We start from the raw sequence: 22,890 nt of genomic DNA, 5'->3' as shown, positions 1-22,890 counted from the left end.
CAGAATCAGAATACTTTATTAAATGTATGATTTACAAGGAGGAAAAACAGTACACCTCTCTGAACAGTGTCTGGGAGGCTGTGGTTGCTGCTGCACGCAATGTTGATGGTGAACAGATCAAAACACTGACAGAATCCATGGATGGCAGGCTTTTGAGTGTCCTTGCAAAGAAAGGTGGCTATATTGGTCGCTGATTTGTTTTTGTTTTGTTTTTGAATGTCAGAAATGTATATTTGTGAATGTGGAGATGTTATATTGGTTTCACTGGTAAAAATAAATAATTAAATGGGTATATATTTGTTTTTTGTTAAGTTGCCTAATAATTATGCACAGTAATAGTCACCTGCACACACAGATATCCCCCTAAAATAGCTAAAACTAAAAACAAACTGAAAACTACTTCCAAAAACATTCAGCTTTGATATTAATGAGTTTTTTGGGTTCATTGAGAACATGGTTGTTGTTCAATAATAAAATTATTCCTCAAAAATACAACTTGCCTAATAATTCTGCACTCCCTGTAGTTCTCCAGCTTTCTGCAGGTCTTCCAAAGTGTTTCTTTGGACACTGGCTGCTTTTTCAACCATTTTCAGTCCAGACCCTGTACCTGAGCGTTTTCAAAGGATTATTTGTTTGTTTGTTAAGCTGCTTAAAACTAAACTATGACTCACTCAAGGAGGAAAAAAAAAAAAAAAAGAGGTAACGTAAGAGACAATTTTTAATTGTATCTTTAGGCACCTTGTTAGTAGCAGTCTGCTGCAGAAACTTGTCATTTGTTCCCACCACAATACCATCTGGAAAGCATTTGATTGGCAAAGCTTCATGTTTCCAACATGATAACGATCCCTAACACTACCAGTCTAGTAAAAGCAGACCTGGACAGAAAAATACACAATGAAACACTACCAGTCAAAAACTGGCCTGCCCAGAGCCTGGACCTCAACATCACTGAAGCAGTGTGGGATCCTCTAAACACAGCCAACATCCAAAGGAGAGCTTTGAATGTCCTCTGAGAATCCTGGAGAACTATTCCTGAAGACTACTCAATGAAATTATAAGAAAGCTGCCGAGAAGAGCTCAGACTGTGTTGAATAAAAAGGTGGTGATACCAAATAGTGACTTTCAAGCTTGTTAGAGTTGTGCAGACTTGCCTTGCATGCTGCATTTCTATGTTTGCTCATCTTTCAATACATTGCTGTACCTCTTTCCCATTTTCATAGCAAATCTAAAAATAGAAATACACAAATATTTGTTTTGTTTTTAAATGAGGGGTGGCTCAAGACTTTTGCACAATAGTGCATCTGATCCTAAACACAGTCAATGACACATTTTTGTCCTTTATATCAAATTTGCACAGTAGACTAAGCTTACGTTTGAATTCTATTTTTACATTTATTATTTTCTTACTCACACTGTTGAACAGCCAGTGCTCCAGCTGAAGGATTGAAAATTAAAACGGTCTTACGCACATCTAAACACTAATTTAATGAAACCCGACTCCGACATGCTGCGATACTGAGAGGTCCGTTACCTTAAACACTGCAGGCTTTTCTTCACAGCTTCAAACTTTATAAAATTACAACTTTATCAATTCAGACGTACTTTTCCAGTCTTCCTGCTAACGCACTTTTAGGTGAATATGCTTGGAGTTGGATTAACAAACCCCAGGTTGAGCTGAAAAGCTCACCCTGATTGCTGATGTTTAAGTAAGTGAAGCCAGACAGGGAAGAGATATGCTGGATATCCTGAGCTTGTGTCACAGTGCAGGAAAAAACCCCAAACACTGAGATTTCAGCTGATGCCTTTAAAAGAAAGCACAAAGGACATTTGTTTAGGCCACAATCTTAATAAACAGGCACGATTATGAAAAAATAAATTGCATTGAGAACTGTTTTATTCCCAGAGAGAGTATTATAATTCAGGACACAATCAGACACATTTACACCACCGGTAATGTTGGACGAAGATTAAACAGCTGGTATGTGGGTGAACTGACCTGGCAGGTATGACATAACAGCCTGCCTCCATATCAAACTCAAAAGTGCGTCAGTAAGTGTGCCGCAAACAGCTGCTCGCAAATCCTGATGATAGCGAGCACATGTTTCAACACATTACAGGGTTTTCAACCATTTAAAAAGACATTTCACGTGCCTGAAAAGCTTTTCTGCTTCTTCCCCGTATCAAAATATGACAAATCCCTGATAACCTGTGATGTACTGATCCAACTTTCTCAGTCAGATAGATATCTTGGCTGTGAGTATCTGTTACCCATCAGCATTTCTCACTGTGACGATGAGGCTTGAACATCGTTTTCAAAATTGTAGATGACCGGGGAATTGCCATTAGCACGCTTTTCAGACGTCAAAACACATCAACACTTAATTAAAAATAAGCAACAACCTAGAAAAAAAAGAACTTGTTAGCGTATCAAGCAGGAAATTATGTGACAGCTCGTGGGAAAGTGAAGAATTTAGCAGGACAGATGGGCCTGATGTCACTTGGAAGGATGCAAGTACTGGATCGGCACACACCACATTGAAACACGCACCAATTTTTAAATAAAAGACAAACGTAGAATCAAAAGAAAGAAAGAAAAAGCAAAAGTGCAGCAATCAAACAGACAAACCAGGCAACCAAACACAAATTCACCCAAGAAACAGAAAAAGTGCAAATATTTGACACAAGGCAAAACGAGCCCCTTCCAGACACACACCCTCCTCCTCAGTAACCCCACTGCCCGATCCACACAGCTGCACTGTACCAGAGGCCCTGCACATGTATGAATACACTAATTACCAATAACACGTCCATATTCTCTTTTCAGTTATTAAAACATTACTTTTATCGTGAGGAGGGGGGGTCTCTGTGTGTGAGGGGCGGAGTACAGCTCTCTCAGCAGCACTCTGCACCTTCTTATCGACATCAGTGGAGAGAGCTAAATATTTAAAGCGTGGCTACACTTCACTACAGCTACAGCGCTTGTGCGTGCTGTGCCTCTCTCCATGACGTCTGAATGTTGCCAGCAGCAAGGTTATGCATGTCTGAAAAGGGCCGTATTACACCATAACAGTAAAGGGTTTTTTCACACAGTGTTTCTTGCTCAGACATTTTAGACTCGAGGACAGTGGCATCTTTCAAACAGTTTAGGAACTTTTGAAAAGCGTTCGTGTGAGCCATAGTTCTTGCGCTGCCATTCTCGGAGCGTCATCTCCAGCTTTGGACCAAAGCGACTCTGGTAATTTCTGAAATTAAGCAGATTCAGATGGAGATTATTAAAACTTTAAATAAAGCTAAACTAAAACTAGATATAAAACATGACATTATGTGCTTGTAAAACTAAATTTAGAGGATATTTTCATTTAATCTTTGAGAAATCTGACAAAACTGTCAGGAAGCATTTGATGAACTTCACTAAGATAGTCTGAGACGACTAAACAAAGCCAGACAACTAAAACTAAACTTGATTTTTTACAAAAAGACAAATAAAACTCAGACTCGTGTATTCTGAATCCACAAAAAAAATTTCCAACAAAAGGTGGCGTACCGGCGGGTGAAGTCGGAGGGATGCTGCCACCGTTTCCCATCCTTGCCCGCTTTCTCACCAGCAACACGGTTCATCACGCTCAGCAGCTCAGACATGACACCTGAAGGAGGCACAGATGTTAGAACATCAAAACTGAAGGTCATATGTGACTGAAGGGAAGAGTCATGATGAGACACAGAGGGAGAAAAAAAAACCCACAACACAAGCTTCCAAGTGAGACACGTTTACACGTTAACTTACATCTATAAAATAATTACTTTTACTGTCATTACTTACAGTAAAAGTAACTGTATTACTTAGTTATTACTTTCTGTACCGCTAACTGCTTATTTAATCAATTAAAAGTCGCCAAAGCTCTCTGGACTCAGTAGCCGTGGAGCTCTAAAACTCCATTGCCATTAACATCAGCACTAAAACTGTGCACCGTGAGCTCCATGGCATCGGTTTCCATGGCCGAGCAGCTCCTGTAGGTGTAACATGTAGGTGGCCCAGTACTTAGAATAAATAAATCTGTGAAATTATTACTAACTAAAGCTTTGAAATAAATGATACAGGAAACACTACATGCTGGTTGGCTTTAAGACAGACCCCTGCATGCTGTAGCTGACAATCGACCTGCAGCAAAGTTTACAAAAGAAAAAAGCCACCAAGCTTAAAGGTCAAGACAGATTTTTTATTTCTGTGTGGAGGCGAACAGAATCACTTTCCTTCACCTTTAAGTTTGTTTATCGTGTGATCTGATAAAGCACTCTTACTGGCATTTTACCTGCAAGGGTTTGGATAGATTACAGAAACAACCGTGGCTGCTGTCAACTGTAGAAAAATGTTTTCTTTCTCTTCAGCGCGCTGTGTGTGGAGTCAGAGAGGCTTCGCCATAAACAACTACAGCGCCATCCTCGCTGCTGCTGCGTCATCAACTTTCATGTCGGCTAAAAGTGAAGCTGCTCGGGCTGAATCTCAGAATCACGTTTTACAGCCAACACATGTCTACATTGTTGTCGCAAACTCGAGGTAAATGTGTAATGCTTCCTTTACTGTGAAAATCTGGTACTGACAACAAGGAAAACATAATCCTTAGCGAGGGTTACTTCAGCTAGTTTTGTTCACATGTGACTCAGTAATGGTAGAAACTTCATCTCTGGCTCGTAAGGGCTGACCGCTGACCAATCAGCTTGCCTGACTTACGTCTTTGTTGCGTTTTCATTACTAGCCACCAGTGCAACATCCTGCAATTACCAGAACCCTGCACACATATTCTTGGCCTATCAATCAAATTCCTTTCACTTTGCTATGTGGCAAACTGAAACGATTTCATGAGAGTAGCATTTAATGTTTAAATGGATCCAGCTTAAAGTTTCAGTTCTAATGTACAGCCATCAGCTGAGGAAAACAGCACTGAGAGCGCACTCAATAATAAAATAACTAGAATTTAAAAAATGATAATTTCCTGCTCTGTGCATCACATCACCATATTAACGATTTGCTGCAGCATTCATCTCCGGTGCTTTTTACAAGAATGTTGCCTTTTACTTTTTACTTTTGAAGCCTTTGTAGATTTTTAACAACCATCTGATAACGTTTCTGGAGTAGGTGGCTCTCGCAGGGATCGTTTTTTTTGTAGAATAAGTCATGATCTGTGAAACACCAAAGATGTGCCATTCATGTCGGGTATGTAGACGGAGATTCGTAATTCGGGGCCCAGGCCAAGTCCAATCCAGGTTAAAGGTTACTTTGTCAGAAAGCAAAACAATGTTTTCAATTTGTACCTTATCCTAGAATTCATGAGCACATACTCACAGCACAGCACATGTAAAGCATCAGCTACAATCAGGCTCAACAGAGGACTACTGAAAAATCATTTCAGGGAGTCATTGCCATGATGTCTGCCACCATTTCACGCATGTTTCCATAAATATAGTAAAAAACATTAACTGTCAGTTTCCTCTGAGGTAAAACATCAAAATAAATATTTAAATAGGAGAAGAAGAAAAAAAAATATGGGAGAAAAGAACATCAGGTTTTTACCATTATGTGCTCCTTGTTTCTCTTGCATGTGTCTCATTACTGAATGGACATAGAGCCTCTTTTTCTTCTCCCAGTCTGACCTCCTGCTGAAGATCACAGGCCTGAAAAGATACAAGCACATGGCCCCACAAATCTGTAAATATGAGGCTTCTAGAGAACAGGCAGAGCGCCTCTAAAAACCAGAGCGAGGCTAGTGTGGTCCCACTGCTCCCCCTAGAGGTAACAGTACCTTTGAGTCCCGGAGCACTTGGCAGTCCAAGCACGCGACTCTTCCTCTGGTTTTGTGGTTTGCTGGCATGGAACAACAACTTTTGATTTCACCTTGAGGAAGCACAGAATATTTGTGTATGATTGCTGGGTTATCACAGTTTTTAACTTTACAAATATCATTCATTTTAGAAAAACTTTTAGAGCATTTTCTTTGAACTGTTAATATGACACAAAACACAAACAAATATATTTTAGTTAATAAAAATTCAGGTGGAGCTGATGGGATACACAGGGCCACAGGAATCATGCTGACCTAAGGGAGTATTCTGCCTTGCAATGTTATTCTCACAACCAGAGGAAGGTGGGTAACAAACCCTGACACTAAACCAGGGAGAGACCCTCAGTGAGACAAAGGAGAGCTCGCCAATGTCAATCAGCTTAGAAAATATCTGTGTCGATCCACTGCAGCTCAACATTTACCTCTCCAGAAATGCCCTCGACCACGACTGTGATCAAACTGATTGGTAACAATATGCTGTGTAAAGAGCTCAATCATGGCAAACACATGGATTTATGCAGAGATATTCCTCCAAGTGCACCACAATCTGCTCATTTCAGCTAACATACCCCTGGATTAGTGAGGGTCATGATTTCCAAGTGTTACAAATGACAGACGTTACTTTTGTCTTAAAATATACGTTTTCCCTTGTTTTTAAACCGCAAAAATGGGCCTAGGTGCTATGACATCACCATCTATTTTCATCTTAGGTAACTTTATATTCTGAATCACGTTGTGATGAGTGAAGAGTGGATCTCAGTGAAACCACAGTCGATGAGCATACCCTCAATAACCCGCCTTTTCTGCCTCTCAAAATGATCAAAATTTATAAAATGTACTTAATGTTTTACTCAACATGACATAAAACGATCAGCAAAGTGTTAACAGAGTTCACAGCTGAGGACTGATTTACAGTCTTTTTTCACAGCCGCAGCTATCGCCCCCTTGTGGCTGTTAAAAAGACGGCAGGTTTAAGGCACTTCTGTGTAAGCTTCACCTTTCATACCCAGAAGACGCATCAATATTTTATAATTCAATACTGGCTTTTCAGACAAAGAGGTTACATGGGGTTAAGTCTGTTTAAGTTACGATACCAACTTGATTGTTTGTTAAGATTTCAATTAACACACATCTTCCAAATTGTCTGAGATGCACACGTCCCTAGTAAAGCATGCTGCATTAGAATGGAGTTCAAAAGCATCACGAACTCACTGAAGTAATTTGCTTCCTGATAGAGAGATTTGGGACAATTGGGGACAATTCTCTCCACTATTTTGGCTCTTACAGCTCAGTTATGGCACTGGGCAATGTGAGGTGGACCCGTGGCTGAGATAGGAGCCAAAATTGGGCCAAACATTCATTGCTATCTGGGTCAGGACAAAACTTTGATTTATTTGGATGTTCTTGTGTGTTCTTGCAAAAAAAAAAAACCAAAAAAAAAAAAAAACACATATACAGAGCACTGCTGTAAAGAACAGGAGCAAAGTGTACCTGTACTTGAAGAGGTAAGGTATTTTCCCAGGCGTCCTCCAGATTGGTATCTTCTGTACTGTGTCCAGATGACTCTGATGCCAGACTTCTGTCGCCAGCAGTGTTTGGCCTGACTTTGCCATACGGAGAGGATTCAAGCATGGGAGGACCGATATCCCACACCCCCTCAGTCTCACCTTCTAAACTCTCCACAACAGAGGTCACCGGCTCCATGAAAGGCCCACTGACAGCAGGACTCAAGTCGTCCACTGCAACAGTAAAGCCTCCAGAGGTCACAGTTTGTTTATTATATTGTGGCTTGGGTGATCTTTGAGGATGACAGCCATTCTCAACCACCCTGAGACGGGGGTTTGAGTTACCAATGAGCTGTTTAGAGTTCAATAACCCATCTCCATTATGGTCATTTATGGAGGACACAGATACATAGCCTCTATCATCACTGACTCTCAAACGCTCTCGTCCAACTCTTCTTTCCATCTCTTCTAAGTGTTGAACAGCAGGAACAGCAGGAAATTGTTTCTCTGGAAACGTGCTGCAATGTGGAGCTGTGCAGCTTTCTGCAGGATCAAAATTACCTGCTGCAGTACAGGTATTAATGGAATTGAGGTAACATATTGTATCTACATCATAGTCAAACACAGGGGAAAAATTTAAAAGGATATTCTCAGATGTAATATGTTTTTGTACGATCTCCTCTTCACCTCCTGGATCTGTGGAGGATCCACACTGCTTGATGTGCTCCGAGTGTAGCCAAGAGTTCACAGGCTGTTTTACTGCACTCCCAACATTTTGCTTTTTAGGTAAAGGTTCAGGATAAGACGATGCTGATTGCTGTCTCACAAAAGGGCTGTAATAGTCCGTAAAACACTCGAGGTCAGGGGACAAAGCCTGTGGACTAAGGGGCTTTTTTAACAGACTAACATAGCCTTCATGAGGACTGGAATAGTACGGTTTCCTTTCATTTATCCAGTTATTACGATTAAATGTAGAAAACCTTCCCGACTGCTGCAGATCAGCCTTTCTGTTACAGGTCATCCTTGAATACATGGAAAGAGGTTTCAAACTTTCGCATATGGGTGGTTTCAGACAGCAGACCATCACGTTATTTCTTGCTTTTTTATCCATACCTGTTGAGGGTGAAGAAAATTCAACATTATCAGTTATTTTCTTCCCAGTACACACGATTTCTGGGCTGACCACTCAAACCTTATGCCATTTATTTGTTCCCCCATTTTTGTTTAGAAAACAAAAACCTCCAATATAACAAAAGAGTTTTCCAACTTTAAACATTTAGCCAGCTCAACACCAACACAAATATTAATCACAACCTCCATGAATGTCCTCCTAGTTGCTCAAAGTAACCAATACACTGTCGTATCCCACAGCAAAACTTAAATAACACAGAGGTCACTTGTCTTGTTGTGTTGTTATGAGATCATGCAGTCCACACAACCCATAAGCTGTGAGTTTTAAAATCAATTTTGCACTTACTCACCCTGGACTTTATGAGCCATCTCCACCTGCTTTGTCCTTTTGGCTACCTATTGTTGCTGTCAAAGCCAAACACAAAGCACAGTGTCATCCTCAAACTTTTCTTAAAGGTTATTATGCAAAATTTTTACCAGTGCAGTTCAAAAAAGCGCCCCTCCGACAGCCAAACCCATTTGTTCTCTGATTGGATTGTTACATTTGTGATTGACATGACATTGACCAATCAGATGAAAGGAAGAAAAATAGGGTCAAAATTCGTACTTGTAACTTGCAGGGGTTTTTTTTCTAAGTCCACACACAAATCTTTTTTACGCACACACAAATCTTATTTACACATACAAATCTTTTTACACATACAAATCTTTTTTACGCACACACAAATCTTTTTTACACATACAAATCTTTTTTACAAGTACAAATCTTTTTACACATACAAATCTTTTTTACGCACACACAAATCTTTTTTACACATACAAATCTTTTTTACAAGTACAAAATATTTATGACCACATTTTGAGCCCATAGAATACTTCATATAATTCCTGTGTGCAACACGGTGCATTCATGCCCCAGGTTGACCTTGTTCAGGTAATAGGTCTGTAAACTGAGGAAGCCTCAAGTTCATCTAGATGTCAAATTCTTCCCAGGCCAGCTCCTCCTCCAGGGATGGATACAATATCACTTATTAGATGATTGTGTGCAATACCTTCGTTGTAATCATCCTCAGTCAAGAACTATAAGAGCTATACTTTTCAATATAAAGCACCTTGAGATAATTGTTGTTCCAAAATAGCAAATTCACTGAAGAAATTAACTAAATTTCTCGCTTTTATACACAATATCCTTTTTCTTAGTATGTCACTGTCGCCGTCTCTAAAAATTAAAAATTACTGTGCAGGGGCAAAACCTGCAGACTGATTTATTCTATTCAATTAGTGTTATATGAATATTTTAAGCTAGAGTGCACTATTATGGATCGATAAATCTCAACCACCCAATACACAGCTGCATGTGAAAAAGGAAAAAGCAAAAGCAAAATTATAACCCCTAAAAAAAAACTATTTTAAATGATAAACCAGTGCAAATTATCAAAAATGATGGAAGCAATTTTAACTATGATTTACATCTACTGGTACAAATCAGATTCTTTCTGCGGGGGGGGGATCTGAGGAAAGCTCCACCTGATGCTTAATTTTATAACTGTAAGTGTATATTCTGGATTTAAATATAATTAGAGTCCCTTTTATTGAAGCCAAATAAGCTTCCGACTGAATGCTCCTCTTATAGGGGAATTAGTCTTATGGGATGTGATACAAAGATTTTGTGTAAAGCACTCTCTAGGAGACCAGATAAATGTGTGCCTAATTTGATAATAGATGATCAACAAGGTTTTGTTAAACTGAGACAAGGCTATTATAATATAATGTACTTTATGAGAAAAACAATAGTAAGGACACTGCGCTGTTATCACTGGATCCATGCAACCATCTCTTACAGGTGCTCCACAAATATGGACTGGCTGAAACATTTCTGAAATGGATCCGGTTATTGTATACAAACCCGAAAGCACAAGTTTTAACTAATAATAAAATATCAAAACCCTTTATTCTACAGCAGTCAACCAGGCAGGGCTGCCCTCTGTCACCAATTCATTTTGTGTTCGCAATAGAACCTCTGGCCATCGCTGTGAGAGCAAATACAGGAATATCATTTATCAGGAGGAGGAGGAAGAGACCATTTAATTTCTTTATTTGCAGATAATATTATATTTTTTGACTAATCTGAAAGATAGTATCCCTAATTTAGTAACATTGATTTAAAAAAACTGAGAATTTTCAGGATACAAAATTAAAAATTCTAAATCAGAGTTAATGTTTCTTAATGAGGAAGAAAGAAGAAGGCCTGTTGTGGCCACCCCATTTAAAACAACTAAAACAGGCTTTAAATATTTAGGCATTAGGATCACCTCAAGCCTCAAGGACATAACCTCAAATTATGTTCCCCTTGTAGAAGAGGTCACGGAAACGCTAAACCACTGGTTAGCGTTTCCGTGCCCAACTAACATCGGCCACCAATTATTTTTGCCCAACAACACCTCCCAGCCTGGGTTGACATTGAGCAAGAATCTGTTCCAGATCTTCCCTTACACACTTTTCTACATCCTTCAGACACTAAGACATTAAAAAAAGAATACAAAGAACCCTTTCTTGAAAAATACAATTATAATTTGGCATGCAGCACATAAACATGTGGATGATTCTCCATCGCTTTTGCAATTCACCCCTCTTTGGGGAAATGAAACATTTACTCCTGGTAAAAATGGAGGATTTAAAATATAGAAAAATAAAGGAATTCAAAAAGTTAAAGACTTATATGCAGATAGCAGGTTGCTCACATTTGATCAGTTATGTAAGAAGTATTTAATAATACGCCCAAAGCACTTTTTTAAATATTTACAATTGAAAAATTATTTGTCATCAAAACTGCAAAAGATTGCTGAACTTCCACCATTAACAAAAACAGAAGAAGTATGCGTTAAGAATACAAAAGGGAAAGGTTTTCTCTCTATATATATTATCATTTATTGATGCTTTTCTCCAAAGAGTCAGCAGCAGATAACCTGGATGCTTGGAGACTGGAGATCCAGGAGGACAGATGAAAATGACTAGAACCAGGCTTGCTTAAAAGCACAAAAACAAACAAACACACGCTTTAAACTCCTGCAATATAAAGGGCTCACGAAAACCTATATAACACCCGCCAAGCTCCATCATATGTCTATGGGAATGTCCTAAAATCCAGGAATTTTGGAAAGATATCATGTCTGTCTGAAGTGTTTAAGGTAAAAATCCCTTTAAAAGGTAAACTCTGTGTACTTGGAATATACCCAAGGGAATTTAAGCAACCGGAAAAACCAACCAAATTACTGGACTATGGACTACTTCTAGCCAGAAAAGCCATTGCACTATGTTGGAGGAGTATGGATGCTCCCTCCATGGGACTCTGGAAGAAGGAAATAGACTCTCTAGGCCTGGAAAGACTAACATATATTGCCAAGGACAAACAGTGGCACTTCGTGAATATGTGGAAGCCATATATGGATATTTTAGGGAGGTGAAGGATGTTTATGAGAAAGAAGGAAAAGAGGGGAGAATCTTGTTTATCCTCATTCCTCGTATTACTGTGAGAACTATGCTTATTTGTACATTTGAATATGATGTAGGCAGGTTTGATGTATGGATGGGTGTGTGAATGTGAGGGTGTCCAAATGTTTGTTTGTATTGTAAAACACAAATTTCTAATTAAAAATATATGGGAAAAAAATACAATTAGAGATCCTGACACTGGACTGTATTTAAATTTGTCTGATTATTATTATTATTATTATTATAATTATAATAATAATATTTTTTTTAAATAAACAGCCAAAGACAACAGTAAGAATCAGCCATGGAAAAAGAACGTTTAATGCAACAATATAACCATGTTCATAATTTTTAGTTACTGAGCAAAATCTTTAAATATTTACACCAACGCTGAGTAAATATTTCAAAGAACAGTACCTAGAAAGTGCAGATGCTTCTTTGTTACTTCGTAAGTAAAACTGACATAGTAACAAATCATCGCTATTGTAAAGTAAAAATTAAGTGCAATAAAAGACGCACAAAAACAAAAGGTCCAAAAACAAAGAGCAAAGATAGAAATTGAGTCTCATTCATATTGGATTGGAAGTCTGTTGTCTGCTGCGTTACAACCCCAGAGAGGAGACCGATTAACAGGAACACATGAAAAACACTGGCAGCCACGAGCGCCAACCCCAGCCTCCTAGTAAATCCACCAATGGTATGCTTTTGAAAATCTTAGGGGACTTCTTTCTCTATTTGAATTTTCCAAAAGATTCAGAAAACTTCACCTCTGTCCCCGAGGTCACTGAGATTCAACGTCACCTGAGAGTTTTAGTAAATTAACCTGTGGCATGAATTTGAAAATCCAACATCACCTGGAGTTTTCACATTCACACACTCGGGTGGTCCTGGCCGCCTACCCTCAGGGTGCTCCCATCAGGCTTTTACAGCAAAGGGGTAAAAATTAACCATATGCAGAGTAAACATGAGACAAATATGAAGTAGTAAATACCTAAAATCTGAAAATCTAAGTCAGTAATTCAAGTTTAGGACATTCTTCAGTGATTCAGACTTTCACAAAACAAAACCACTGAAAACATGCATAAGTTTTTAAATTGGGAGGAACGTGCATGCATTTGAAAGAAAAGTAAATCAAAAAGCCAGAAAGAAAACCTAAATACTCAAATATATACACATTTTGTTATATACATATACACAAATATGTTTTGAAAGTGTAGTTTTTCTGACGCGTCTATAAACCACAAAGCTGAGTTTATGGGCACGGACTCCTTTCAAAGATCTTTGGTATCTTATCGAAGCGCTTGTGCATCAGACAGTTCTTGGCCTGCCATTCATCCAGGGTCATCAGTGCTGCTGCTGCCCCAAAGTGTCTCCAGTAATTTCTGAAAATAAGGGCAGAAGATGGCGTAACTATGAAGTTCAACATCAACAAAATGGGTGTCATGGCAGTGATTATCAGCATTCTGTTGTCTGAGGCAGTCTGCTCCCAGCGCTCCACTACATGCTGGTCTTTTCACCCTGGAGTCTTTAGTAAGTTCTTATAACACAAAATAAAGATGATGAAAATAAAATAAAATGAATGAATAAAATCAACAGGCAAATATGTCCCACATAAATCTCATAAATAACATTAATTATTAAAAACAAGACAATAAATGTCTACCACAGACGATAACTGTTGCTATAAATAAGATGAGGGTAATACTTCATGACTTAAAGTTACTTTAAGTGCTGCTGCTTATTTCAGCAGAAATTAAACCTATGAAACTTTAAACTGAGTTAACCTGGGATAAAGTACAAAAACATGAGGTTTTTTGCATCACCAACTGAACACATGCAAATTCCTGCAGCATCCGAGTATATCACACAAGTTAAATATACAGGGTTGACACTGAGGTGCCCTCTTACTGTACTTTATTTTTCCCCTCTGCCGAGGATGTGCAGATAGTACAGGTGTGCAACTACTGCAGTGTGTAGTTGCTGGAGGTTCTGTAACTTTTTTTTGTTCTCTCTGTTGTATTATTGAAGGGACTACAAAACAATACTAATTTTAATTTACAATATAAAGTGCCTTGAGATGACTGTTCTTGTGATCTGGCACTGTAAAAATAAGTGAACTGAACTTGTGCTTTACATGGAGGGATTGTACCATGAGGCAGCCACAGGCAGGAATGATTTCCTGTGTTGTTCAGTTGTGCTTTTAGGTATTCTCAGACTCTCACCAAACCTGCTCCTGTGACTGGCCAGCACGTCATTGAGTGGGTTTGGAGGAAGTGTCCAGCATTGTCCTCAACTTGGACTCAAAGTCTAGCTCCATCCCTACAGTTTTACTGCCCTTACAGATCAGTTTATGGACCCTGTTGGAATCCTTCAACCTGCTGCCCCAGGATGCAAGTAAACACAACCTGCTCCTGACAAGTGTATCCATTCAGCATAATTTACTATGCTCATCCAACCAGGAAGAAAAGCCACCTTCATAACACTGAACCTGCATGAAATATCTAGTTAACCCATTAATCTTGCTTTGCATCATTCCTCAGATCTGCCAAATGATTGCTTGAAAGTGAGACTTCAACATAGTTATAAAGAACTGCAGAGAGCGTGACGTACCTGCGGGTGAGGTCGGATGGATGCTGCCACTCTCTGCTTTTCACGCCTGCTGATACACAGCTCATCAAACTCCGGAGCTCAGATGTGACACCTGGAGGAAACAAATGTCTTTACCCTATATAGTTTAAGTATTTTTAGTTTGTTTGTTTTAAATTGTCTATACTACACTCCTCCACAGTACTGTAGACAGAGCTTAAAATGTAAAAAATAAGCTGTATCGTGCTGAAATTTAAAAACTGTTCTCTGGTGTTCCTTCTCAAAATCATGTTCTAATAAATCTATATAATGTGTAAATTAATGGATATTAAAAAAAAGGAATGCATAACAAAACAGTAAACAGGAGAAAGGCCTGATAATTTAGATATCAGAGTGCTCCCATTCTCTTTGCGAAGACACTAGGTCAGCTTCTTACCATTACTGACTCCTGGATTCTCATACATATGACTGACAACTGAATGCACATAGAGCTCCTTTTCCTGCTCCCACTGCAATTCACTGCCGAAGACCATGGATCTAAAGGAAAATAAAAACACCAAGTTTAATTCAAACATATCTAATCATGTCACAATTCAGACATGAAATTATGAAAACTATAAACACAAAGCCTGCTCAGCTAAGAAACGATACATTAAGCTGCAAGAAAGAAAAAAAACAATAAGGCAGATACAGACAACCTTGAAATCACAAAGCCACGAAAAAAAGAAAGAAAACGTGTGTGAGTTACAGTAACATAGCTCCCTCTAGTGGTGGTGGTGATTACTACAATACCTCTGAGAGGCGCTCTTGCCAGGCTGAAGGGTTCTGATGGGCTTTGTCGCCTCCGTCTTTGGGACAGAAACAACACTGCTGTCCGGGGTGCTTCTGTTTGAGTTCTGTACTTTGGATTTAACCTGAGAAAAAAAGTCAAAAGGGCATTTTGTGTAATGTCCAAGATTTACGTAAGTGATCCACAATATTACAGTTGATATTTATATTTAAAAAGTAATCCAGACAAATAAGATAAAGGCTGAGGTAACACACCTGTACTTTGAGGGGAAGCGTGGCTTCATAGCTGGTTTCCACAGCAGTGTCTTCTTTCTTCAGTGTGCTTTGGACAGGGTCAGTCACATTTTCCTGCACCTCCTCCGACACCCGACAGCTCTGCTCTGCTTTCAATTTGTCCGTTTCGCTGTGGCACATAGAGGATTCAAATATTGGAGGACCGATATCCCACACCCCCTCCAATTTACAACTTTCCAAACAATTAGTGTTCACATGCTCCAAGAGAGGTTCGCAACTACTTGGGATCAGGTTGTCTACTGTGACGGTAAGGCATCCAGAGGTTGCAGTTTGTTCATGTACCCGTGGATCAGATGAAGTTTGGGGATGATAGTCACCCTCGGCTGAGTTAGTTGTAAGCTGTTTGGAGTTCACCAACCCGGCCCCTTTATTTTCATTGATAAACGAAAGCGATATATAGCCTTTATCCTCTTCCACATCTTTTACACTGAGACACGTTTTCCTCTTCACCTCATCTGCTGGTTCTTCTACCACAGTGAGTCCAGCAACGGGAAACAGCCCATCTTGAAAGATTTGGCAACTGTGACTCATGTAGCCGTCTTCATCTTCCAAAAATCTTAAAGGGCTATCGGGATTGAGACACAAGATGTCATCCACGTCACAGTCAAATGTCGGTGAAGGATTTAAGAGCACCCTCTCATGCATCAGATCTTGTGCTTTGGTCTCTTTTTCGAGAGATCCTCCTCTTTCTGTGGAAGGCCCATATTTTGCATCTTTTGAGAGCAGCTGAGAGCTCACAGTTTCTTTTATTTCACTCCCAACATCTTGTGTCTTAGCTGTCAGTTCAGGATTCAATGTGGAAAAAGGGGATGCCAATTCCTGTTTCACAGGAGTGCTGTAACATTCCACAAAACACCCGAGGTCAGGGGACAAAGCCTTTGGATCAAAGGGCTTTTTTAATGGGGTCACGTAACAGTCGTCAGGACTGGATTCATGCAGTTTTCTTTTATTTGTGCCGTTGTTAATGATCTCAATCTTAAAATTAATAAATGGCTTAGAAAGCCGTCTTAACTGGTGCACATCAGCTTTTTGGTCACAACTGATGATCCCTGGACAGACAGAAAAAGGTTTCAACTGGTCAAATATGGGTGGACCGAGTCTTCTGAATATATTTGTGGGATATTTGTCATCTAGGTCTATTGGAAAAAGAACGGAAAAAGCACCATTTTCTTTTTTTTTAGTCATTAAATTATTGTTCAAACAGAAGTTTATATCAGTTTAACATCATTTTTTTTTCTCCTTAATGCATTAATGGGGAACACTATACAACCCTTGGAAGAATATGAACTCCTGCATGTCAACAGCATTTCCCCAAGACTCACTGTGGATTCTTTGCGCCATGTCCTTCTCTGTGCTCGTGATGAATGTGTCCTGGATTCCTATTCCTTCAGTTTAAGGGAAGAGAAAAAATGTACGCCTCTGTGTTTACATCAAGTTAAGGGCGCATGTTGAAAAGCACAGAAAATAAAGATTACACTGTTCCATGGAAATTTCTTTCATTTTTTCCTCTTTTTTTTGTAAGTTCTAGGTTTTTAGAAACTCAGCAAGTTTATTCTGCTCATCTGGATGCAGCTTTTCCAGGGGGAGAAACATTTCATCACTCATCCAAGTAACTTCCTCAGTCTCAGCTGACTGCAGGCAGGTCGGTATACAGCTGTACTGTTTATAAGCTTGAGGAAACCTGCAGTCAGCTGAGACTGAAGTCGCCATTTGGATAAGTGATTAAAAGTTTTTCCCACTGAATCTGGATGATGATATTTCAGGATTTCCCTACCCGAGTTACTGAGCATGCATTTAAAGTTACCAAAAAGATTCAGACTTAAGTTTTAGTTTATGAATTAGCATTTTTGTTTTGTTTTCTTAAGATGGTTTAAAAAAAAAAAAAAAAGGCTTTGGCTCTATGTGAATGCAGACATCATCATACTCTGCCCTGATTCATATTTAATCCATGCTTATTGAATACTGAGCAAGACACATGAAGCTCCAGTCATCCTTTGGAGAGCTTAACAAGTCCTAGCCACAAATGCCATTATTGAGCTCTTAGATTAGTGTGTGAATGTGTGTGTGAATGGGTGGATGACTGGATGTGTAAAGCGCTTTGGAGTCCTTAGGGACTAGTAAAGCCCTATATAAATACAGGCCATTTACCATTTAGATTATTATTGAGATCATATTTTTTAAATTTACGTGCAAAAAAAAAAAAAAAAAAAAAAAAAAAAAAATGATGGAAACACTATTGGTGTGGAGCAGGGGTGGGGGAACTCCAGGCCTCAAGGTTTTCAATATCACCCTGGGTCTGGACCTGAAGCCAATGATTTGTTCATTACCGGGCATGTGGAGAAGGTAAGACATGTTAAGGAGGTAATTTAGCCATTTGAATCAGCCGTTTCAGATCAAGAACACATCTAAAACCTGCAGGACACCAGCCATTGAGGTCTGAAGTTCCCCACCGCTGGTGTAGAGGGAAAGCTCTACCAAGGCCCACACTGATACAATTTGGTCAAACCACAATTATGCAGATATTTTACTCCCTATTTGAATTGTATTAATAGCAATAAAAAAAAATGTTTAAAAAAAACCTAGCTCTACCTTCATAAATATAACAATTACCAGTATTAATACAATGAAATCAAAACGATAACCTGCCAAAAAAACAAAAAAAACAAAAACAAAGTGTGTACTCACTTGTGGCAAAGGACTTATTTTGACCCATTAAGGTAATAAGGCTCATCTACACTGAGTCAATCACCTTCAATTTAAAGACCAAATACCGAAAACGCTAAAAGATTTCAACCTTAGAATATGACTGCATTACATAATAAAATTTCACACAGTGAATACCACCAACAAAATTAAATAAAACTAAATTATGACTTCTGTAAGTCTGAATCAATGATGTTTGTAGCTATCGCGGATGACAGGCAAACATTTCTGACGCTTCATGATTACTAAACCTCGGGTGTATTTAAGGTAGTAAAGAGAACTTTTTTTAATATTACCTAAAAATAGTTCCCATAAATAATGGTAGCTGATTTATAAAAGCTTAGTTTATTACATGGCTTAAAGCTAACATTAGCTATAAACACACTTAGCTGCCAAGTCCGCTACCCGTTCGAGCAACACCGACACCCCCGAGCGGACGCCGAGAACCAGAGGAGCGGATGAGAGCGGTACGCTGTCCGTCTGAGAGACTCAGTAACGGATTTTTTATTTTATTTTTTAAAAAAAAACAACTAAATTTAACGGCTTTATTATCAAACCAAACTCACCCGCTGAAGCTCTCACCTCCCGCCCTACTTCCTTCCTTCCTTCACTCCCGCGTGCAGGTGTTTAACACGAGACAGGGAACCGTCGACCTTAATGGTTGGCGGACTGTTCAGCTCAAACTTCCGTTTGCAAGAATTTAAACTTTCTTCAAATAACTTTAACTTTATTTATGTTTTTAAAATGTGTTAATTACTTATATTTATTTTTGATTTAAAAACTTTAATAATTAATTAATTAATATTTTAATTACAATTATAATAATAATTAGACCTTTATTCTGTGACATTGCCAGGGGACATTTGGATGTCCTTATTTAGGTTCTAGCTTGCATTTATTTTGGGGTTTGGGATTACAAAGCTTATGATACTGGAATTAATTTAGATGTACCTCTATCTACATAGTGCCCATGTACATTATGTGTACAGTTTCTTTCTAATATGACTGTTTTGCGGGTTCTGCAGCTGTGCTCCTGGTTGGACTATGTTTGACTCTCGCTGTTTAATTTTCTACCACCAAGCAAAGGTATCTCACAAAACATAATGAAATGCTAAATGGATGCTAAAAGAGTCAGTCAAGCATAATTTCATCAAACAAAAGCCAAGGCCCCAAATACACAGGCCTAGAAAGCAGTCTGCAACCATCTGTCAACCACTAAGGAATAATCTGTAGTCCCTGTTAAACTGCTGGTGAGTGGTTGCTGATGGTTGATGGCAGTTGCTGTAGAAATGATTCCTAAATCAATGGTTAGTGAATGGCTGCCACTCAATTAGTGGAAAGTCAAAGAAGTATATGAGGTGAAGATGTGAAAAGTGTTACACAATTTGGAAACTTTCCCAGCCCCCACAGAAGGACCAGGATTTTCAAACCTCAGGACAAATTCTCCGAGTCCAGGGTGTGATTTCACAGAACAGTATTGGCTGCTCTTGGAGGGAATCGTGAGCAGAAAATATAAGCGATCACTATCATCAAAATTATACTAAAAAAACAAAAAGCATTACTTCTATTATACTGCTGATTTACCTGCAGACAAGAAGAAAATCCATCTTTACCCATGCATAAACATTTTTCCTTTTGAAAAACTTCAAGCAGTTCAATCAGTGAATGCAGTGACATTCATCATGTCTGGTCCTCGAATCCAGCATTTTTGTGTTAACCTTCTTTAACAAAAATAAAAATCTTTTGTTTTCATACTTGTCTGCTTACTATGAGAAACTTGATTTTCCTTGTGATGTTCAAAGTTAAAAAGCATGAATCATTTTGAGTCACTGGATTAACATCACATTACATTTTTACAGTTTGTTTTTCAGTCAGGTGTTGAGTCTGTGTTGGTGCGTGGCAGATTCAGACGTTTGATGAACAAACAGAGAGAAAGCAGCATGACCTGTGTCTGTGTACTACCCACACAACATAATTGTGTGAATATAAAACACCCGACAGAGCATCAGTGTGCATGAAAAGTGTTTCAAACCTGGAAAGTACTGATCTGCTCATGTGTGACAGACGATTACTTCCTGTTTATGCCCCACTGGTTGAGACACATCACCCCCTCTTCACCTTCTCTACACACTTACAGAAAATGATTAGAAAAAAAAGCTGTGACATAACAATCATCATAAGCTTATAAACATTCATGACCCTGTGAATGTCAAGTAGTAGTATTAATAATGAGAAAAGAAAAGACAATATTAGAAAATAGAGTGGAGCCAAGCACACATTCAGAAAATGTGAGGAGGAAATGGGGAAAGAAAAAATTTAATTCAAGAGAAAACCAAAACAGAGAGGGCAGCAGAGGAAGGAGGTTGTGAACAGAGGTTTATCTGCCTGCTCTAACTTTTTGAAATGTAGCCATAATGTTGAGGTTTATATTGAAAGTAGATTCCATTACTCAAAACATTGTTTAAAAGGGTCGGCAGTTTATTTATTATTCCTTCTCGCACAACAGATTTTATGCAATCACCCAATCATCACCCAGACTGATGTCTGACGTCTACTGGGGTTACTCTATAGTTCAGTCACATTGACTCACTGTGCGAGTTAAACTTGAATGAACGGAGTTTCAAACATAAGACCTGACGGCAAGAACTGGGATTTAATCGTTCACACATGACCTGAATACTGCACCAAAGAAATAAAACAAAAAACAAAACATTAAATGGCAGAATGAGTTTTTTAATTGTTAGTAACAGAAAACATTTGGTCACTATTTACTGTTTTAAAATTACAGGATCAAATTGCCAGTGAGTTTTCTGTAATTTTATGAATCTATACATTAAAGTTTAAGCCAAGAGAGTCATACATGTGGTACAGTGCAAGTACAAAGAGTTCTCCTTTGGCTTTTGTTTTTGATTAGGGTGTAGGTGTGGCAGCAACATGTGAGCAAAAACTCACATGACTGACTTCGATGTAAGTGATGCCCCATCTGGGAAATCAGACTGTGTTTCATGTGATATCAGCTGCTACTGTGCAGCACACAACTGCTGTGCATATGATGCCTGACAGGATCTATGCTAATGCACAAATCTATGGTGTGCCCTATAATGTACACAGAGCTTCACCTCTGAGCTGTTGTGTTTGATTATGTGTGATGAGCAGTGTGCTCGGAGCCATTGTTTACTATCAGGCTGAGAGTGCTCCAAAGTCATGTAATTGCATCACCAAGGCTCCTTCTGTTTGTCATTACTTCCTCTTTGTTTTCTGGGAAACCAGGCACGCCACAAATGTTTATACACTCTCTCTGTTACTCATAGTATTAGTAACTTTTTGTGCAGCTTAATCTCATGACTTAAACTCCTCCTGACTTAGTGAAGAATGTGAGTGAATAATTTCATAGCAGTGCAACTTTCTGCTGGGTGGATGTTATGGATGTTATTTTAAGATGTTCATCAAGCCCTCAACCCCTTGATTTCAAAAGTCCAAATGATTCTTAAACTGAAATGAAAGAAACTCAGGAGGGTTCAAAGAAAACAACAAAGAGCTGAAGGTGCTAAGAACGGTTCCCAGAAGCCTTACCTTTCAACCAGCTCATGGTCTGAATGGTTTTGTGGTCTGACCTACAGTAAACCTACTGAATCTTACTGTTCTTACTGGAAATTTTACACATGCATTGTTTGCCATACATGGACACATCAACTCACAAGGCTCGACTTCTGAGAAACCCTTTGGTGGTAAATCACGCTGTGGTGACTGAAGATGATGCAGATGAGGTTAATTCAACTTGGAAGGATTAAATAGGGCTAAATACTAAAATTCAGATCCCGTGTGTGAGAGAGAGCTGGTTGATGAGCTAATTAATTCTTGTGGTGGTGGAAGAAACCAGAGCTCTGGGAGGAAGGACAGGAAGAGCAAGCAAAACCAGACGGAAGCAGCACAGCTGGGTTAAAATGATAACATTAGTGTGATGGGTAATAGGATAACAGCACGAGAAAGCTGCCATGCAACTTTACTCATGATTTAAGTTCGTGTTGACACGTGCATATGGAAACAAACACAACAATAAAGTAACTGTCAGGTGAGGTGGATCACATTCCTAAGCAAATAATCACGCCGTAATGTTCTTCTGAGAAATCTCAGCTCTTGTGTTCAGGTGGATGCTACACATCTAGACCCTCCTTCCATCCCTGAATTGCCACAGTGCAAACCAGTGAGAGTGGATGCCATGCAGGACAGAAAGAGTGCAGGAGCGCTCGAGAAGAAGCGCAAAGCGCCTAAAGTGCCAGCTCTCCAAAATCCCCCCACTGGCCCTATTCTTCCACAAACTACACCTAAAACATCCATCCATCTATCCACTTTCTTAACTGCTTGTCCAGCTCAGGCTTGCAGGGTAAGCTGCAGCTTATTCCAGCGACAGGCCCTCAAACTGGGGTGTCAAACTTAATTTGCTTCCTTTTATATTCCCAACTGGGCCAGTAAAACCACTACATACGGTAATGACATACTGAAGAAAGATTATTCCCCTTTTTAGTGTATATAGAAGTAGATTTTAAAAAAAT

General features: G+C 39.0%; 2 protein-coding genes across 4 annotated transcripts; both read right to left on the bottom strand.

Annotated features, from left to right (window-relative positions):
- Positions 1-1,876: 1,876 nt before the first annotated feature.
- Positions 1,877-8,922, bottom strand: LOC146365510 (uncharacterized). 2 transcript variants are annotated; one of them, XM_084915745.1, is made up of 7 exons: positions 8,824-8,922; positions 8,030-8,455; positions 7,329-7,885; positions 5,799-5,890; positions 5,570-5,670; positions 3,545-3,644; positions 1,877-3,242 (listed from the first exon to the last, which is right to left on the bottom strand). In XM_084915745.1, the coding sequence occupies exons 1-7, from the start codon at positions 8,840-8,842 to the stop codon at positions 3,110-3,112; spliced, it is 1,428 nt and encodes a 475-aa protein (XP_084771871.1). In that variant the 5' UTR covers positions 8,843-8,922; the 3' UTR covers positions 1,877-3,109. The 2 variants fall into 2 exon arrangements, with proteins under 2 accessions (XP_084771871.1, XP_084771870.1); XM_084915744.1 differs by having other exon boundaries at positions 7,329-8,455.
- Positions 8,923-12,264: 3,342 nt separating this feature from the next.
- Positions 12,265-18,996, bottom strand: LOC146365509 (uncharacterized). Of its 2 annotated transcripts, none has more exons than XM_084913873.1 (7): positions 18,904-18,996; positions 16,957-17,019; positions 15,596-16,683; positions 15,344-15,465; positions 14,988-15,088; positions 14,576-14,666; positions 12,265-13,347 (listed from the first exon to the last, which is right to left on the bottom strand). In XM_084913873.1, the coding sequence occupies exons 2-7, from the start codon at positions 16,973-16,975 to the stop codon at positions 13,218-13,220; spliced, it is 1,551 nt and encodes a 516-aa protein (XP_084769999.1). In that variant the 5' UTR covers positions 16,976-17,019; positions 18,904-18,996; the 3' UTR covers positions 12,265-13,217. The 2 variants fall into 2 exon arrangements, with proteins under 2 accessions (XP_084769999.1, XP_084770001.1); XM_084913875.1 differs by lacking the exon at positions 18,904-18,996 and adding an exon at positions 18,723-18,817.
- Positions 18,997-22,890: the final 3,894 nt, after the last annotated feature.

The sequence above is a fragment of the Perissodus microlepis genome, chromosome 19, assembly GCF_051167445.1.
Source record: "Perissodus microlepis isolate ML-2025 ecotype Zambia chromosome 19, ASM5116744v1, whole genome shotgun sequence".
Lineage (NCBI taxonomy): Eukaryota > Metazoa > Chordata > Actinopteri > Cichliformes > Cichlidae > Perissodus > Perissodus microlepis.
Note: the sequence above shows the minus strand (reverse complement) of the source record. Positions and strands in the feature narration are given on the sequence as shown.